This window comes from Lepidochelys kempii, chromosome 11, assembly GCF_965140265.1.
Source record: "Lepidochelys kempii isolate rLepKem1 chromosome 11, rLepKem1.hap2, whole genome shotgun sequence".
NCBI lineage: Eukaryota > Metazoa > Chordata > Testudines > Cheloniidae > Lepidochelys > Lepidochelys kempii.
In genome coordinates, this window is record NC_133266.1 from 68,158,261 (window position 1) to 68,176,693 (window position 18,433).

General features: G+C 46.0%; 1 protein-coding gene across 1 annotated transcript in view; it reads left to right on the plus strand.

Annotated features, from left to right (window-relative positions):
• ATIC (5-aminoimidazole-4-carboxamide ribonucleotide formyltransferase/IMP cyclohydrolase) overlaps positions 1 to 14,889 on the plus strand; it is a 35,416-nt gene extending 20,527 nt beyond the window's left edge. The window contains exons 14-16 of the mRNA XM_073306734.1: positions 11,692 to 11,874; positions 13,563 to 13,718; positions 14,564 to 14,889. Coding sequence (XP_073162835.1) covers positions 11,692 to 11,874; positions 13,563 to 13,718; positions 14,564 to 14,683 — 459 coding nt within the window. The 3' untranslated portion in view covers positions 14,684 to 14,889. The remainder of the gene's footprint in view (positions 1 to 11,691; positions 11,875 to 13,562; positions 13,719 to 14,563) is intronic.
• Positions 14,890 to 18,433: the final 3,544 nt, after the last annotated feature.

The window sequence follows — 18,433 nt, forward strand, 5'->3', positions numbered from 1 at the left end:
TTGTTCCCAGGTGTTCATTAGGCATTGTATTTAAATGTTACCAAAGAGTTTTAACAGACTGACATTTGTTTCCCCTCTCAATTGCTTGCTGTTGTGATGTCATCATTCAATTAACCCTGTGAGACATTTTTTAAAAAAAAAAAGCAGACTTTTTTTTTGATAAGAGGAGCCTGAAAGTCTCTTCCCCTCACCAATATACATCATACAGAAGCAAAATCGGGCGCAATCCCAATTTATTTCCTTTGCAGGTCACCTTTAAAGATATCTTGTTTAATCCATCCTCCTTATTATTCATCTGCATACACCAGATTGTCTTCGTCTAGAGTTAAAATGCACCCATGCGTTACTTCACTGTATTTTCTGGTGGCATGTGCTACATAGCTCTGACAAAAAGAACAGGAGTACTTGTGGCACCTTAGAGACTAACAGATTTATTAGAGAATAAGCTTTCGTGGGCTACAGCCCACTTCGTCGGATGCATAGAATGGAACATATAGTTAGACACACACACACAACACACACACAGGAGGTGGCTGGACCCTCCTCTGGCGAGGGTCACCCGGCCCGCCTTCCCCCGGGGAGCCCGAGAAGGGAAGCACCACCCTTCGCCCGCACACAAGTTGGAAGTTACCATACAAACTGTCAGGTTTCAGAGGAACAGCCGTGTTAGTCTGTATTCGCAAAAAGAAAAGGAGTACTTGTGGCACCTTAGAGACTAACCAATTTATTTGAGCATGAGCTTTCGTGAGCTACAGCTCACTTCATCAGATGTTTACCGTGGAAACTGCAGCAGACTTTATATACACACAGAAATCATGAAACAATACCTCCTCCCACCCCACTGTCCTGCTGGTAATAGCTTATCTAAAGTGATCAACAGGTGGGCCATTTCCAGCACAAATCCAGGTTTTCTCACCCTCCACCCCCCCACACAAATTCACTCTCCTGCAGCAGGAGAGTGAATTTGTGTGGGGGGGTGGAGGGTGAGAAAACCTGGATTTGTGCTGGAAATGGCCCACCTGTTGATCACTTTAGATAAGCTATTACCAGCAGGACAGTGGGGTGGGAGGAGGTATTGTTTCATGATTTCTGTGTGTATATAAAGTCTGCTGCAGTTTCCACGGTAAACATCTGATGAAGTGAGCTGTAGCTCACGAAAGCTCATGCTCAAATAAATTGGTTAGTCTCTAAGGTGCCACAAGTACTCCTTTTCTTTTTTCATACAAACTGTGGGAGGCTAATTAGTTAAGATGAGCTATTATCAGCAGGAGAAAAAAAACTTCTGTAGTGATAATCAAGATGGCCCATTTAGACAGTTGACAAGATGATGTGAGGATACTTAACTTAAGGAAATAGATTCAATGGGTGTAATGACCCAGCCACTCCCAGTCTCTATTCAAACCAAAGTTAATGGTATCTAGTTTGCATATTAATTCAAGCTCAGCAGTTTCTACTTGGAGTCTGTTTTTGAAGCTTTTCTGTTGCAAAATTGCCATCTTTAAAGCTTTTACTGAGTGGCCAGAGAGGTTGAAGTGTTCTCCTACCGGTTTTTGAATGTTATGATTCCTGATGTCAGATTTGTGTCCATTTATTCTTTTGCGTAGAGACTGTCCCATTCGGCCAATGTACATGGCAGAGGGGCATTGCTGGCACATGATGGCATATATCACATTGGTAGATGTGCAGGTAAACGAGCCCCTGATGGTGTGGCTAATGTGATTTGGTCCTATGATGGTGTCACTTGAATAAATATGTGAACAGAGTTGGCATCGGGCTTTGTTGCAAGGATAGGTTCCTGGGTTAGTGTTTTTGTTGTGTGGTTGCTGGTGAGTATGTGCTTCAGGGTGGGGGGCTATCTGTAAGCAAGGACTGGTCAGTCTCCCAAGATCTGTGAGTGAGGGATCATTTTTCAGGATAGGTTGTAGATCCTTGATGATGCGTTAGAGAGGTTTTAGTTGGGGGCTGAAGGTGACAGCTAGTGGCGTTCTGTTATTTCCTTTGTTGGGCCTGTCCTGTAGTAGGTGACTTCTGGGTACTCTTCTGGCTCTGTCAATATTTCACATTTGGGGACAATGTATACCTTCAAATCAGCGGCACTGCTATGGGTACCCGCATGGCCCCACAGTATGCCAACATTTTTATGGCTGACTTAGAACAACACTTCCTCAGCTCTCGTCCTCTAATGCCCCTACTCTACTTGCGCTACACTGATGACATCTTCATCATCTGGACCCATGGAAAAGAAGCCCTTGAGGAATTCCACCATGATTTCAACAATTTCCATCCCACCATCAACCTTAGCCTAGACCAATCCACACAAGCGGTCCATTTCCTGGACACTACTGTGCTAATAAGCGATTGTCACAAACACCACCCTATACCGGAAACCTATTGACCGCTGTGCTTACCTACATGCCTCCAGCTTTCACCTAGACCACACCACACAATGCATTGTCTACAGCCAAGCTCTACGATACAACTGCATTTGCTCCAACCCCTCAGACAGAGACAAACACCTACAAGATCTCGATCAAGCATTCTTACAACTACAATCCCCACCTGCTGAAGTGAAGAAACAGATTGACAGAGCCAGAAGAATACCCAGAAGTCACCTACTACAGGACAGGCCCAACAAAGAAAATAACAGAATGCCACTAGCTGTCACCTTCAGCCCCCAACTAAAACCTCTCCAACGCATCATCAAAGATCTCACAACCTATCCTGAAAAATGATCCCTCACTCTCACAGATCGTGGGAGACTGACCAGTCCTCGTTTACAGACAGCCCCGCAACCTGAAGCAAATACCAGTAACCACACAACAAAATCACTAACCTAGGAACCTATCCTTGCAACAAAGCCAAATGCCAACTCTGTCCACATATTTATTCAAATGACACCATCATAGGACCTAATCACATTAGCCAAGCCATCAGGGGCTCGTTCACCTGCACATCTACCAGTGTGATATATACCATCATGTGCCAGCAATGCCCCTCTGCCATGTACATTGGCCAAACCGGACAGTCTCCATGCAAAAGAATAAATGGACGCAAATCTGATATCAGGAATCATAACATTCAAAAATCGGTAGGAGAACACTTCAACCTCTCTGGCCACTCAGTAAAAGATTTAAGGGTGGCAATTTTGCAACAGAAAAGCTTCAAAAACAGACTCCAACGAGAAACTGCTGAGCTTGAATTAATATGCAAACTAGATACCATTAACTTTGGTTTGAATAGAGACTGGAAGTGGCTGGGTCATTACACAAATTGAATCTATTTCCTTAAATTAAGTATCCTCACACCTTGTCAACTGTCTAAATGGGCCATCTTGATTATCACTACAGAAGTTTTTTTTCTCCTGCTGATAATAGCTCATCTTAACTAAATAGCCTCTCACAGTTTGTGTGGTAACTTCCAACTTATCTGTGTGTGTGTGTGTGTGTGTATATGTATATATATATATATATATATATATAATGTGTGTGTGTGTATATATATATATATGTATATATAATCTGTCTCACTATATGTTCCATTCTGTGCATCCGATGAAGTGGGCTGTAGCCCACGAAAGCTTGTGCTCTAATAAATTTTAGTCTCTAAGGTGCCACAAGTACGCCTGTTCTTTTTGAGGATACAGACTAACGCGGCTGCTACTCTGATAGCTCTGACAAGTCGTTTGGCTGGAAGGTTGGCATTTTCTGTCCCTGAGGCTTTTTAAATAGGTCTCCATCTACGAGAGCATTAATTCTGGTTGCCCCAAGACAAAGGTCTGATTAGCCTGAGTTCCTCTTCACCCTCTGCTCACTCAGTACCGCAGCAGCCCCATCAACCCCTGGTGCCTTTTTACTGGTGATCTTAATGTGCTACTGCAGATATTTCTGCAGTGGTTGGAGTACTGCATGTCCCATGTGTATGTGAAAAGGCCCTTGTGATGGGTGAGAAGTGGGCTAGAATCATGTTTGTATAAGCAGAATTCCAGCTGGTTCATTGCCCTAGGTTTGCTTGATAATTTGCTAATGCACATTCATGGGGAAATCTCTTAGCCAAGCATACATGTTTCTCCTCTTGGTTGTTATTGGACACTCTGCCTTTATTTTAATGGAAAGATCAAGATCTGATGGCTGGAAGCAGAAGCTACACAATTTCAGACTAGAAATAAGGCTTTTTCTTTTACTAGTGAGTGTAATTAACCAGTGGGTTCTCTATCACTTGCCGTCTTTAAATCAAAATTGAATGTTTCTAAAATACACTCCTTCATGGGCTTGATGCAGGAATCACCTGGTGAAGTTCTGTGCCTGTGTTATTTAGGAGGTCAGACTAGATAGAATCCCAGAGGGTATTTCATAGATTTTTAAGACTAAGGGTTGGCATCACCCTCCCTTATTTTTGAGGTACACATAGAGGAGAACTTATGTCCCTGCATGTAGCATTCCAATTAAGAAGTCACCTAGCTGAAGCGATTCCCTATGCGGTGTTGTCTGGAGATAACTGACGTGCTGATCGCCTACCCACAGCTTTGAGATCAGCTTTCTTCCCTGGAATATTCAGTGTTCATCTCCCCAAGTAGAAGCTGAGAAGGGAAACCTGATCAATAATTCATGACAAACTGTCTTAAGACATAGTCTAGGCATCTGATGTGTGCTGTCTCTGGACTACTGGCTCAATCCTACGCGGTGCTGAGTGCTCTCAACTTCCATTCCTTTGATTCGCATGGGATTGCCTTACCTACAACCCACCTCTTTCAGTTTTTACAGAGGAGCTTTTGTATCTCAGTGACCCATGATTTCTTTCAACCAGTTCAGTTTCTGTGGAATTGTAAGTGGAACAGATGCTGCATGCAGGGCAGGTTGCTAATTAGGCTTGGGGAAGATTGAGGTGGGAAGAAGCATTTGTGGAACCGTCATTTAATTTGCAGTAAACCAACAGTCACCAAGAATTGCAGGAAGGACCTTCTCCCTTACTTTGTCTGCTTTCCTGCAATGGCCAAACCAACCATTATAATACTGGGCAGCATGTTGGTTTGCACTCCTTAATGACACAGGAAAGGAAGGATGACTCAGTGATTAGAGCACTGGGAGACCCAAGTTCATTTCCCTGCTCCACCACAGACTTTCTGTGTGACCCTGAGCAAGTCATTTAGCCTCAGCTCCCCTATCTGTACAGTGGGGGCTAATAGCACCACCTCATGGTGTCATTGTGAAGATTAATACGTTAACACTGTAAAGCGCTCAGATAGCTACTGATGAAAAGCTTGATATGAGAGTTGGGTATGATCGTTATTACTAAATTAAATGCAATTAAGCTTCCCCCTTTTCCATTCATTCAGAGTATCTTAAAGATAAAATACCTTTTTATCTTAACTTTTATTTTAAATATCGTAGACATTTTCCAGCTATCACTCTGTATTTTGTCCACTTGGGACTATATACTGCAACATTCTTTATAATCTAAACTTTAAGAGGGCATTAGACTTTGCTCGTTACTCAGAATGAATCCAGAGGCATGAAAGTAGATCTCTTAATTTAGCCAGACTACATAGGTTGCCAGGGAAATAATAAAGCTAAAGCTCTGATGCTGAAACTGCATCAGCGGAGGTAGTTCCCTGTGGCCAGATAGAACCCCACTGACTTCATCAGGGTTCTGTGTATGTTCAGGGCTCTCTTCTGGGGGACCTGCAATCTCCACCCAGCCACTTCCCTCAGTGGCAACTGCAGTCCATTGTCCTGGGGCGGCTTCCCATGCAGCTCCAGCACCCTCTTCTGCTCTTACCTCAGGGCCTCAGCCTGCAGGTCCTAGCAGACAGCCAGGAGCTCCCTCTTGTTCCCCCAGTCCCTGCTTGCAGCACTGATTTGTCCTCAGTGCTGTGGCTTCTTGACAAAGCCATGGCTGGGATGATTTAACTGGGGATTGGTCCTGCTTTTGAGTAGGGGGTTGGACTAGATGACCTCCTGAGGTCCCTTCCAACCCTGATATTCTATGATTCTTCCCCCTGCCAGGAGCCTGGTTTTCTCCCCTCAAGTTCCAGTCAGCTTCTGAACTCTGCTCTGCCTGCAGCCGTTTTTTATATGGGCCTGCCAGGCCATGATTGGCTGCTCCTCTCAGCCCCTTTCTAATTGACTGCCTCCAGCACAGCTTCCCTAGGGCTGCTTTTAACCCCTTTTCTGCCAGTGAGGGGCAACCGCCCCATCACAGCCAGTCACTTGCTCAGTTTTCCCATCTGTAAAATGGTCGTACTTTATAAAGTGCTTTTGAGATGTACTGAAGAAAATCACCATTTAAAAAAAGCTGGGCAGTATTTTTGTTATTTCATATTATGACATCAGTAACATTGCTCATATTCAACTCTGGATTTATTAAACACAGTAGCAATAAGTTAATTATGAACAAATGATATGAAGTCTCAGCCCAAGAAAGACCACAGCCTGGGTCTTTCATTTACTCTTTGGGGGAGGTGTGTTTTATGGCTCCAGTAAAAGGTGAAGTCATTTCATCTTGATGAATGAAAAGGCAAATTATTCATTTCTTTCTACTCAGCCTTTGACATATAGCTTTAACATCTGTTGCAATCTAGCTGCGTCGGAAAGTCTGAGGCACAGCAGTCCTCCAAGCTAGCCCATCTGGTTAACTCTTCAGTGTCGGCTTAATGGATGCAGGAAGAAACTATGAAAGGGGGTTTCCACTTTCCTGTGAGCTTTGGTTTTGAAATAGCTGGGGATGTCTTTCATAGATACTAAGGTCAGAAGGGACCATTATGATCATCTAGTCTGACCTCCTGCACAACGCAGGCCACAGAATCTCACCCACCCACTCCTGCAAAAAACCTCAACTATGTCTGAGCTGTTGAAGTCCTCAAATCGTGGTTTAAAGACTTCAAGGAGCAGAGAATCCTCCAGCAAGTGATCCGTGCCCCATGCTACAGAGGAAGGCGAAAAACCTCCAGGGCCTCTTCCAATCTGCCCCGGAGGAAAATTCCTCCCCGACCCCAAATATGGTGATCAGCTAAACCCTGAGCATATGGGCAAGATTCACCAGCCAGATACTACAGAAAATTCTTTCCTGGGTAACTCAGATCCCACCCCATCTAATATCCCATCACAGGCCATTGGGCCTATTTTCCATGAATATTTAACTACCAAAACCATGTTATCCCATCATACCATCTCCTCCATAAACTTATCGAGTTTAATCTTAAAGCCAGATAGATCTTTTGCCCCCACTGCTTCCCTTGGAAGTCTGTTCAAAACTTCACTCCTCTGATGGTTAGAAACCTTTGTCTAATTTCTAGTCTAAATTTCCCGGTGGCCAGTTTATATCCATTTGTTCTTGTGTCCAGATTGGTGCTGAGCTTAAATAATTCTCTCCCTCTCCAGTATTTATCCCTCTGGTACAAGTTTTCCATTCCTTGGATCATCCTAGTAGCCCTTCTCTGTACCTGTTCCAGTTTGAATTCATCCTTTTTAAACATGGGAGACCAGAACTGCACACAGTATTCCAGGTGAGGTTTCACCAGTGCCTTGTACAATGGCACTAAAACCTCCTTATCCCTCCTGGAAATACCTCTCCTGATGCATCCCAAGACGGCATTAGCTTTTTTCACAGCCATATGACATTGGTGGCTCATAGTCATCCTGTGATCAACCAATACTCCAAGGTCCGTCTCCTCCTCCGTTACTTCTAATTGATGCGCCCCCAGCTTATAACTAAAATTCTTGTTGTTAATCCCTAAATGCATAACCTTACACTTCTCACTATTAAATTTCATCCTATTACTATTACTCCAGTTTACAAGGTCATCCAGATCCTCCTGTATGATAATCATAGAATAATCATAGAATATCAGGGTTGGAAGGGACCTCAGGAGGTCATCTTGTCCAACCCCCTGCTCAAAGCAGGACCAATCCCCAATTTTTGTCTCAGATCCCTAAATGGCCCCCTCAAGGATTGAACTCACAACCCTGGGTTTAGCAGGCCAATGCTCAAACCACTGAGCTATCCCTCCCCCCCATGATATCCCGGTCCTTCTCTAAATTGGCAATATCTCCCAGCTTTGTATAATCCGCAAACTTTATTAGAACACTCCCACTTTTTGTGCCGAGGTCAGTAATAAAAAGATTGGTCCCAAAACTGATCCTTGAGGAACTCCACTGGTAACCTCCCTCCAGCCTGACAGTTCACCTTTCAGTAGGACCCGTTGCAAAACTGCCCTGAAAAGCTACCTGCCCAAGCACAGAATCCATTCCACCCCCTGCTATGGCAATGGAAATGAGAGGAGGGGGATTAGTGCTTTACCAGTACATCAAAACAAAACTTACCCTGGGCCAGGAGCCTAATAAGACTTTTCAAAGGGCATCTGTGTGTATGTGTGTCCATGCATTGTGCTGTGCGCCCAGTCTGGGGTAGTCAGTCCCATTGAAGAGACAGAACTAAAGGAACAGGATGATCATAGAGTCTAAAGCCACTTTGATCATCTAGCCGACCTCCTGCATAACACGGGTCCTACAATGTCACTGAAATAATTCCTGGTTGCATTAGTGTTTCTCTTAGGAAAAACATGACCCTTGGGAAGTTATTCCAGTGGTTAATTACTCACTGTTAACAATTTACCCCTTATTTCCTGTATGAATTTGTCTGGCTTCAGCTTCCAGCTGTGGGGGAGGCTGGCCTGGTGGGACTCAAGACCACAGTTCAGCTCCTTGCTCGGCCCCAGGCTTTGTTTGACCTTGAACAGGTCACCTAGGCTCAGGTCCAAGGTGTTTAGGCATGTAGAAGAGTGGACTCCCCACTGGTTCGCCCCCTCATGGCTGGGCGTGGGCACAGCAGCTCTTTCCTCTCTAGCATCCACTGCTGACAGTCACTCCAATCCTGTGGTGATCTCTCTTCTCATGGCTTGGTCCTCCTCCGAAGTCACATTGAGCCCCACAACAAAGTCCAACAATCAGTCACCCCAATCCTTACATCTGGTTTTCAGTCCCCAAGGTTCCAGCACCCCTTCACTCAGGGCTTTAAATCATCCTCATCCCTTTTGTCAGGGGGCTTCATGCCACCTTCCCAGTGGCTGATGGGGAACCCAGACCTATCTGCTACTCTGGGTTCCAGTCTGGGGACCCTAGGCTGAGCAGCCATGTTGTGCTCTGTCAGATACCTTGCTGCTGCTTTCCTGGACTCCTTCCCACCAGTAGCCTTTCTTCAGGCTCCCCCCCCAGAGCTTGCTCCAATCCTGTGTCTTCTCATGATCTCACCTCCACCGGGCTTCATCATGGTCCTCCAGGCTCCTTCCTGTTCTCTTCAGGGCTCTCCACTACCAAGAGTGACTACAGAGTTGTACACTACCTCCCTGCAGTCTCTTTCTGCTCCAGACGGCCTCTCTTTTCCCATCACCCAGCTTCTCCACAGCTGGGCTTCATCTTTCGTTAGGCCTGGCTTGCCCTCCAGGTGGATTAATTGGCCTCTCAGGCCTACATTAACCCATTCCCCTCCAGTGTGGGTAGGCAGGCCATCCACAAGGCCCCTAAAATCCGTGGACATTAGGCACCTCAAGACCTGTAGTTTCTGTACCTCAGTGCCCATCTATAAAATGGGACTAATAGCACTGCCAAGAGTGGGGTGAGGATCTTTCATTGGAGATTGTGAGATGCTCAGATACTGCAGTGATGTGGGGACACATTAATACCTCAGACAGACAGGCACACGGCTGTAGACATGATACTGAAGGCTGTGGGACCAGCAATAGTAAGCACTATACCCAGTAGTAATTGTGTGCCGAGTCTGGCCCCGTGTGTGAATGCCCTCAAAGAACCAGGCTACGTGGGACAGCCAGCGCACGTATACATTAAAATCTAGCCTGTCATTTTGCACCATGTCCAGATGTCATGTGGCTCAATGGCTTTTCCTCTATGTGGCTTCCCAGCATGCTTTCTGCTGCAGGGGGGGGCAACAGGATGCATAACAAAACAGGTGTCCCTGGGGTTTGTAAATTCACTGAGGTGTAAAAACATCACACCTATGTTTCTACACCATGAACCCGGCAATACTGTAGAACGAGGAGTGTACCTCATCCTCCGGGGGGGGCTTGCTGCAGGGTGTGCGACTGACATTCCCAGCCTAAAGCATGCTGGGGCTTTATAAGCAGGAGTAGCCAGCGGGTCTGGAGACTGCAGGACTTGTGACAAAAGACGTGTCACAAAAGTGCGACTGGCCGTCTGGGAAGAATTCAGCAGCATAGTTCCGGGGGGGGGGGGGGGGGTATTTACTTATTTTTTTCAAAAATAATTTTATTTATTTGATTATTTTAATTGATTTTTAAATAAATTATTAATTTATTTTAATATTGTTCCTTCTCCTTTTAATGGTTGTGGTTTACAATCCGCCATATAGACTGGCATACATAGGTGTGGGATTAACGGCACACTTAGCTAAACAGGGCAAACTGCTGTCGGGGCTTATAGTTCAGGAGAGCAGAAGATTCTGCAAAAATATGAACTCCAGGATGTACCCCAAATTGAAGGGAGAGAAGGAAAAGCTGTATGCTGAGTGAAGAATTTGTCTGACAAGACCAGGGCTTGAGGAGGCAAAGCAGATACACTGCCTCTTTCATTCTCGGTGGCTTGAAAAGGTCCCGTTTCAAACATTGCTCCTGGAGGCAGTGTCCCCAGGGGACCGGTTTCATATTAAACTCCAAACCCATTAAGCAAGGGCTACGTTTAGTGTGTAGCTATTTTTAAATCCTGCTCTTTCTGGCACATGGCAGAATAGGAAATGTATTGGCAGCTGCAAAGTTCTGATTTGACAGGCCAGTTGTCCAGATTGAATACTTGATTTTTCCTCCTTATCAGCCGTGACTGGGGCTTGTTTGTAATATGCCAGAAGTTGCATCTAAGCTATATAGTGGTTTTATACCATGCTGATCACAGCTCCTGGGTTACACCCAGAGGTGGTCTAGACACAGACCTGAATTCTCTTTCCAAGAACAGGTAGGCTGGCTAGAATCTCTCACCAGGCCTAGTCATTCCTGGAACAGACAGAGTGCTTTTTCAATGAAAGCCAGAACTGCATCAGACCTTTTTTTGGTGTGATAGTTTAACTCCCTTGGCAGAAGGTACTTGTAGAATTCAGGAAGAAAAATTTAGCTAGTTCATTTCTCCAGCTGTTAGCACAATAGAGACCTGGTCTGTCACTAGGGTGCTATGGTAGCACAAATAATAAATAGTAACGGGGCACATACTGAATGGGTGAGAGAAACAAACATCCTTGTAGTGAGGGCGGGTCGAGTAGATTTTGTGCCTGGGCTAGAAAGTGTTGATTTAATAGAACGGAGAGAGATACTAATAAGTGTGGGGTGGGGAATTAAAGTATAAGCAGTTGAACCTGGGAGACATGTAAAGACAATATGGACAGAGCCTGTTCTCCTCAACACAGTGCCAGTCTTGGTTACTTGGGTCCTGATCCTGCTTCTTGTTGCACACAGGTAGACCCCAGTGTCCACACGGAACCCAGTTATGGAGCCCCAGTGAAGTCACGAGTGCTGGGATCTGTCCCAGATGCAATTTGCAGGATGAAGGGCTTAGGGTTTTCTCTGCCTTCATGTCTGTTTATAATGGTTCTGGGGTTGGGGCTGCTCTGATAAAGGTCGCAGTGCGCGGGGACGTGCTTTGGCTGTTCATTACAGTGTTCTGCACGTGACTGCAGGTTATCGGCATAGGGGCAGGCCAGCAGTCCCGAATCCACTGCACGCGTCTTGCCGGCGACAAAGCAAACCACTGGTGGCTGAGACACCACCCCCAAGTGCTCGCCATGAAGTTCAAAGCTGGAGTGAAGAGGGCGGAGATCTCCAACGCCATTGATCAGTACGTCACCGGGACCACCGGCGAGGTAATGCGCCAGGATTTTCCCTCACGACCGTCCAGGAGGTTCTGCAAATTGTTTCTTGTGGGATCAGTGTTGATAAATAGACCAGGGTAGGGATTCCTGAATCTTGTGGGTGGTCTCGTCCTTTGCCCCTTTTTACCCCTTCCATCTCTCTCATCCCAGTCTTGCATCACAGCGCCGGATCTTCTGTCCCGCGAGAGCTGTACCCTTTCACAGCACACTCTTTAATTGGCTAGAGGAATTGTAGTTGAGGGAGAGGAGCCTCTCCTTGTTCACACCACACTGCGCATGCTTCCTGGGTTGCACTCTTAGCCCCTCAGAAACTGGAGGTAATAACTGGGACCAGATTTGGGTCTTTTGGTTAGTGAAGCCACCCATCTGTCTCCTGCAGTCACTTTGTAGAGGGGGAAAGTCGAGCGTATTGGAGGGTTGGATGGGTAACAGGATTCAGTTATTTGGGGACAGGTCAAATGAGGTCCAGACTGTTAATGGCCAGAGGTCATTCGAGTTTGAGAACTGTTTGGCCTGTGTGAAAATAATCCCTGTCCAGCTCCTAGGGAAGACACAATGTCCACACCCCAGGCGCTGTCCCCACAATCATTATCCTAGGTACACAAGTGGGCAGCGAAGCTGTAATAGTCTTTTGCAGCCAGAGGTAGCTGGAGGGCTGTTACTACTGGGAAGCGGCACCTCAAGGACCCAGCTGAGCATGGGGCCTCATTGTGCTAGGCGCTGGACAAATACACAGAGATAGGCTTTGCCCTGAAGAGCTTCCACTATAAGTAGAGAAAAGGGGCAGCCGGAGAGGCACAAAGATGAGAAGTGACTTGCCCATGGTCACACGGCAGGTCAGTGGCAGAGAGCCAGGGGATAGAACCAGGTCTCCTGATTTCCCCATCCACTGTGTGCTGCAGTGTAAGGGAGCATTGACTTTCTACCTGTTCAGAGGATGTCCGTCTCCAGCGCTGTTTTATCTGGCAGTCTCCAACAGGTACTAAATTAATTCTGAATCTTAAAAAACAAAGAATAAAAGGTTCAAAGTATGGTCGGCACTTAAACTTTTCCTGCTGTATTTTCACTCTGATTTTTGCAGTTCATTTCTGTGGCTGCTTGGATTCCCAGAATCAAACTGGGTCAGGCTGTTGCAGGCAGTGACTGCCTCAGTAAAGCATATATGCCCTTTTAAAGTATAAACCCAACAGCTGGAATGGGAGCCTAGTGAATCATCCATACATCAACAACTGCTTGCTTAAAGGGGTGGTATGGGAGGTGGATTAGTGCAGTTTAAGAAGGTGACTCATAAGGCAAGCTCCTCTTCATCAGACGTGTGAAGCTCCTTATACCAAATCCTGTTTGTGTGTGTCCTGTGTTTACACACAGAGTGGCATAGCACAAACAGGCCAAGCAAAGCATATGGGCTAGAAACAAGCGAGGAGCAGGGATGATAGCAGGAGCAGTAGTTGGTAATCTCTTTCCACAGTCACTTCGGATCTAATGAATTCCTGGTATGAAGTTCACAGCAGCAGAGCATCACGTAAGATCAGGTGTGAACTTGGATGTAAAAGAGATGACATCCCTCGTATGACTAGGTGGCTGGGAGGGAGGTCCAGAAGCCATTTCTGGCACGGTGATAGTCAGAGAGCAGGAAAAGGAGGGAATGCCATCAGGGTAAGCTGACTCTGTTCCTGCAGGGTGACGATCTGGTTAAATGGAAGGCACTGTTTGAAGAGGTCCCAGCACAGCTCTCTGAGGCCGAGAAGAAGGAATGGATTGGCCAGCTGGATGCAGTCTCCCTCAGCTCGGATGCATTCTTCCCTTTTAGGGATAATGTGGACCGAGCTAAACAGGTAGGGTCATTGTGCGGCCTGGATGTCAGGGTGACGTAAGGGAAACACCTGGGTGCTTTTTGCTTTATTTAGTTGTTCATTTCGTGCACTTGGGAATGTGTGTCTGCATTTTCTACACATGGTGCTTGAAATGTGCCAACTAGAACTGCTGCATTCTGGAAGAGGTTTTTTCTGGAGCACAGTGGTTCTCCATGAACTGGTGTTCGATAACCACCATTGATGTTGGCTCTAGAATTAAAGGAGTGTTAAAGTATGACAAATATAGCCAAAAAATATCCAGCTAATGCTGTTAAGTTCAGAGGATCAGATTGTGAACTTTTTACTCACACTGGCAAGCAGTTACTTATGTGAGGAGTAGTCCAGGACTAGTCATGTGAGTAACTTACTCACTGGCTTGTAAGCCCTTTGGGGCAGAGACCATCACTTAGCACAGTGGGGTCCTGGATCATGTCTAGGACTCCAAGGGTATGTCTACAGCTGGCCCGTGCCCTGTGACTCGGGCTAAGAGGCTGTTTAATTCTAGAGAAGACTTCTGGGCTTGGGCTGGAGACCAGGTTCTAGGACTCTGCAGGGTGGGAGGGTCCCAGAGCTCAAGCCTGGGAGTCTCCACTGCAGTTAAACAGCCCCGCAGGCCACGCCCCATGAGTCCAAATCAGCTGGCACGGGCCAGCCATGGGTTTTTAATTGCACAGCAGGAATACAGTGAATTGCGGGCTGACCGTCTGGACTGGAGAAGAGCACAAGTCTGTGCTGGTTGTACCATATATCCCAGTTTCACTGCACAATTCATCCAGTTGTTTTTGCTTTTCATCACTAACCTTTAGCTTCTCCAAATCTCTGTTCAGAGCGGAGTACAGTTTATTGCTGCCCCATCTGGCTCAGCTGCTGACCAAGTTGTGATCGAAGCATGCGATGAGCTGGGAATAACTCTCATTCACACCAATCTTCGGCTGTTCCATCACTGATTCCACCATGGGCTGTCGCAGCCAGCATAAGCCGTGACCATAACTTCACCAGTTACATCTGGAAACCCAGTCTGCACATGCCGTAGAGTGTCCTTGTGTAGTCAGCAAACAAAGCCCCTGCTGCTGGCTGCAAATTAAAGCAAAAAGAAGCTGATACTTGCAAAGGAATTTTTCTTTTGAAAATAAATACACGGTTCCTGGCTGAATTGAGTGTGAAGTCTTCCACGTTCTTTGTGTGTTCGGGGAAAGTGTCTTCATTTTATGAGTTAAATTTTATAGCCCAGATTTTTCCAATTAATTAAAATGCTGATGGAACACTATGAAAGTCCTGCCTTGCAGCCACATTTGTAATGGATTGATAAAAATCTGTTATAAACTGAAACTATACAGATTGCTTTTGAGCTAGCAGCTTTCTCCCAACATGTCCCATCCCTTATCCTCATTTTCCGCTGAGAGTATGTAATTGGTCCCGTATCTGAGGCCTGGTCCATAGGTGCCGACTCCATGGGTGCTCCATGGCTGAAGCGCTGCACCCACCGGCAGCCAAGCTTCCCCCCCCACTCCCCATCCCCCCCCCGCCGCTCCACCTCACCTCAGCCTCTTCCCCTGAACGCGCCAGGTCCCCGCTCCTCTGCCTACCTCCCAGCACTTGCCGCCGCAAAACAGCTGTTTCGCAGCCTAACAAGCTCCGGGAGGGATGGGGGAGGAGCGGGAACATGGTGCACTCAGAGGAGGAGGCGGGGCCAGTGTGGGGATTCGGGGAAGAAGTCCAATGGGGCAGAGAGGGGGCAGGGACTTTGGGGAATGGATTGGAATGGGGGAGGGGTGGAGTTGGGGCTGGGCCGGGGGCATAGGGCAGTCGAGCACCCACCGGCGCCAGGAGAAGTCGGCACCTATGGCCTGGTCTACACTGGGAGGGGGGATCGATCTAAGTTACACAACTTCAGCTACGTACTTAGATCGACTCACTGCGGTGAGTCGACTGCCTACACTCCCCCATCAACTCTGCCTGTGCCTCTCATCCTGGTGGAGTACCGGAGTTGCCGGGAGAGGGCTCAGCAGTCGATTTATCGCGTCTAGACTAGATGAAGTAAATCGAGCCCTGCTGGATTGATTGCTGCCTGTGGATCCAGCAGGTAATGTAGACAAGCCCTCAGGTAGTTTCAGATTCAATACACCAAATCCTGCTAGTGTTTTTGCCAAAGGGTGGGCTTGAATTGCTTTCTTAGAGGTGAAAGGGAAAATACCAGTTCCTGTGATCTTACATGCTTGGTTCTCCTACCAAGTGAGTTCAATTCAGAATTCATACATAGGTGTCTTGCCTAGAGCTACTTCTGTTCTCAGATGTGTACAGTTCACTTTACGTCATGCTGAACTCTGATTGCTAAACTCCAGATTTGCACTAGTTTTTCTAATGTGAACAAAGTAACATGCTGGTTATTTGCGACTGCCAGCACATTCCAAGGGATGTCTTTTGATTGCACTTCTAAAACCTGTTTTATTTTTGTCACTGGCACAGCTCAGAGTTTTGCAATAGCTGTCTCTACATTGTACATGCCAGGGGAAACCTCAGACCCGTTCAGCCAATTCGTTTTCCTCCCCTACAGAGCTTATAAATTCCAAAGTGGTCCTGGCTGAATTCAGAGGTGATAGACTCTATACAGAGCAGTAAAGTGGATAAATAGCAGCTGCTCTCGAGCCTGCAGAGTTTATCCCCACAGATCCAAGTCTGAGGAGCTCACAGATGTGGTTTTAAGTCTCTATTGTATTGTGGAACTTAAACTCCACGGAGTGTTTTGACCCGGAGAGGGAGTGTCTGGTCCCAGCCTGTGACCTTGCTTAATTAATAATCTCTGCAGGGTGATCCTAGCTTCGATGAAATCATAGTGCCATGCTGTGATGCTCCGCGTAAGGCAAGGAATAGCATGACAAATGGGAGTTATGGGACTCCAGTACCGTTGCTTGCCTTCCTTCTGGCTTTCAGTTTGAAGGGGCAGCTTTAATCAGCACAGCCTCAAAGGCTGCCCTGCCAGCGAAGGCTGTGCAGGGGTGATGCTGGATCAGTGCATCCCCCATGCTGCCCTAACTGTGCCTTCCTGGCCAGTACTGTCCCACTGTGGGTGTGAGATGGGCCGGTTGCAGCACCCCCAGTGGTTGGGAGGTTCCAGGCGAGGCGCGCTTGTCCTGTATCTTGTCATCAGTTTACCTTTGCAGAGTGATGGCTGTTAAAGATGAAAGAGAAATCCTGGGCTATCTGCCCTGTCCATCTCCCTGCCAGGACAGGCAGGATCGTTCCTTGCCCTGTAGGTGTGAGTGCTTTATCCAGGTGAGTTTGAAATGAGCGAAGCAATGAGGCTTCAACCACTGCCTGCAGGAAAAAGAATTCTGAAATTGTCTAAATGTCCCGTTTTTTACATTTTTTCCAGCTAAAAGTTTTGGGGACTTTGTTTAGCAATTTAGCTGGATTTAGCATATTTTTAAAAAGCTCAAATTTGAAATATAACATGTTTAAAATATGCAAATGAAACATTTCAATTGACCCAAATGAAAAGAGAGAAAAATGGCCAGTTTGTGAAAATTGTAGAGATTTTTGAAGGTTTATCCCAATTTGAGATGGGACAAGTCTTTTGAAATCTGAAAAATTCTCACCATGTGGGGAAATCATTTTCTGGCCAGCTCTACTTACCAGTCCTTCTCTTTGATGTCCTCGAGCAGTTTTGTTGTCCCATTCTGCAATAGAGCTGGATGAAATCATCACATAAACATCCTCCCCTTTTGAAAAAAAATTCAACAAGAAAATATGGCTTGCATTTCACAGTTTTTTCTGCAACCTCTATTCTGCTCTTGACTAATAGTTAGCAAGGGCACCCCAAAATACGTCGTTTAGCCCCGTGACAAGAATATCCAGAGTTAGAATATTAAAAGAATAAATGGGAGCTTTAGAAGGGATATAAACTTTTGTGTTCCAGATCATAAACCAACATCTGACTAACTGGGGTCAGTCAGGTGGAAATGTTCTCTGGGGGCAGTTTATCCCATAAGTAGCTACTACAGGGGTTTCTTGCAGATTCTTCAGCAGCATCTGGTATTGGCCACTGGCAAAGATACGATCCTGGAGAAGACTGGCAATTCCTATGTCTCTGAATCATAGAACCACAGGATTAGAAGAGGCTCATCTAGTCTTACCCCCTGCCAAGATGCAGGATTTATTGTGTCTAAGTTAGCTAGAGAGAACTGGTTATCTGGAGCTGAGGTCCTAAAGGCATCGATTCCTCTAGTGAGGTCTGGATGGACATGAACAACACAGCTTGGGAAAGAGACAATAATGGAAATGTAGTCTAAAAGAAAACTAATTTTCTCTCTGTAGATCTAACCCTGGTATATTTTAGGTACTTATTTAGCTCATCATATTTGAACAACATTGGGATACTGCTCATTCTTGCTGCAACAGTTTTACTCGTCGCAAACAGTTCAGCTGCCTGATAGAAATCTGTTAAAACAATTGCTTTCTATTGCCATATTTCTCATGTCAAGAAGCCAGATTCCATTCTCAGTCTATAAGTAAATCCAGAGTAATTCTATTGACTTGAATAATGCAACTCCTATATAGCTAAGAGCAGAATTTGCCTCCAGGAATCATGAGGGAAGCTTTCACATTTAGTATTTCCTTGTAAGTGTTGAGCTTGGAGGTTTTGGCAATGCAGACAGTACAAACCAAAGGGTCCTAGTTTAATTCATTGCAATACAACT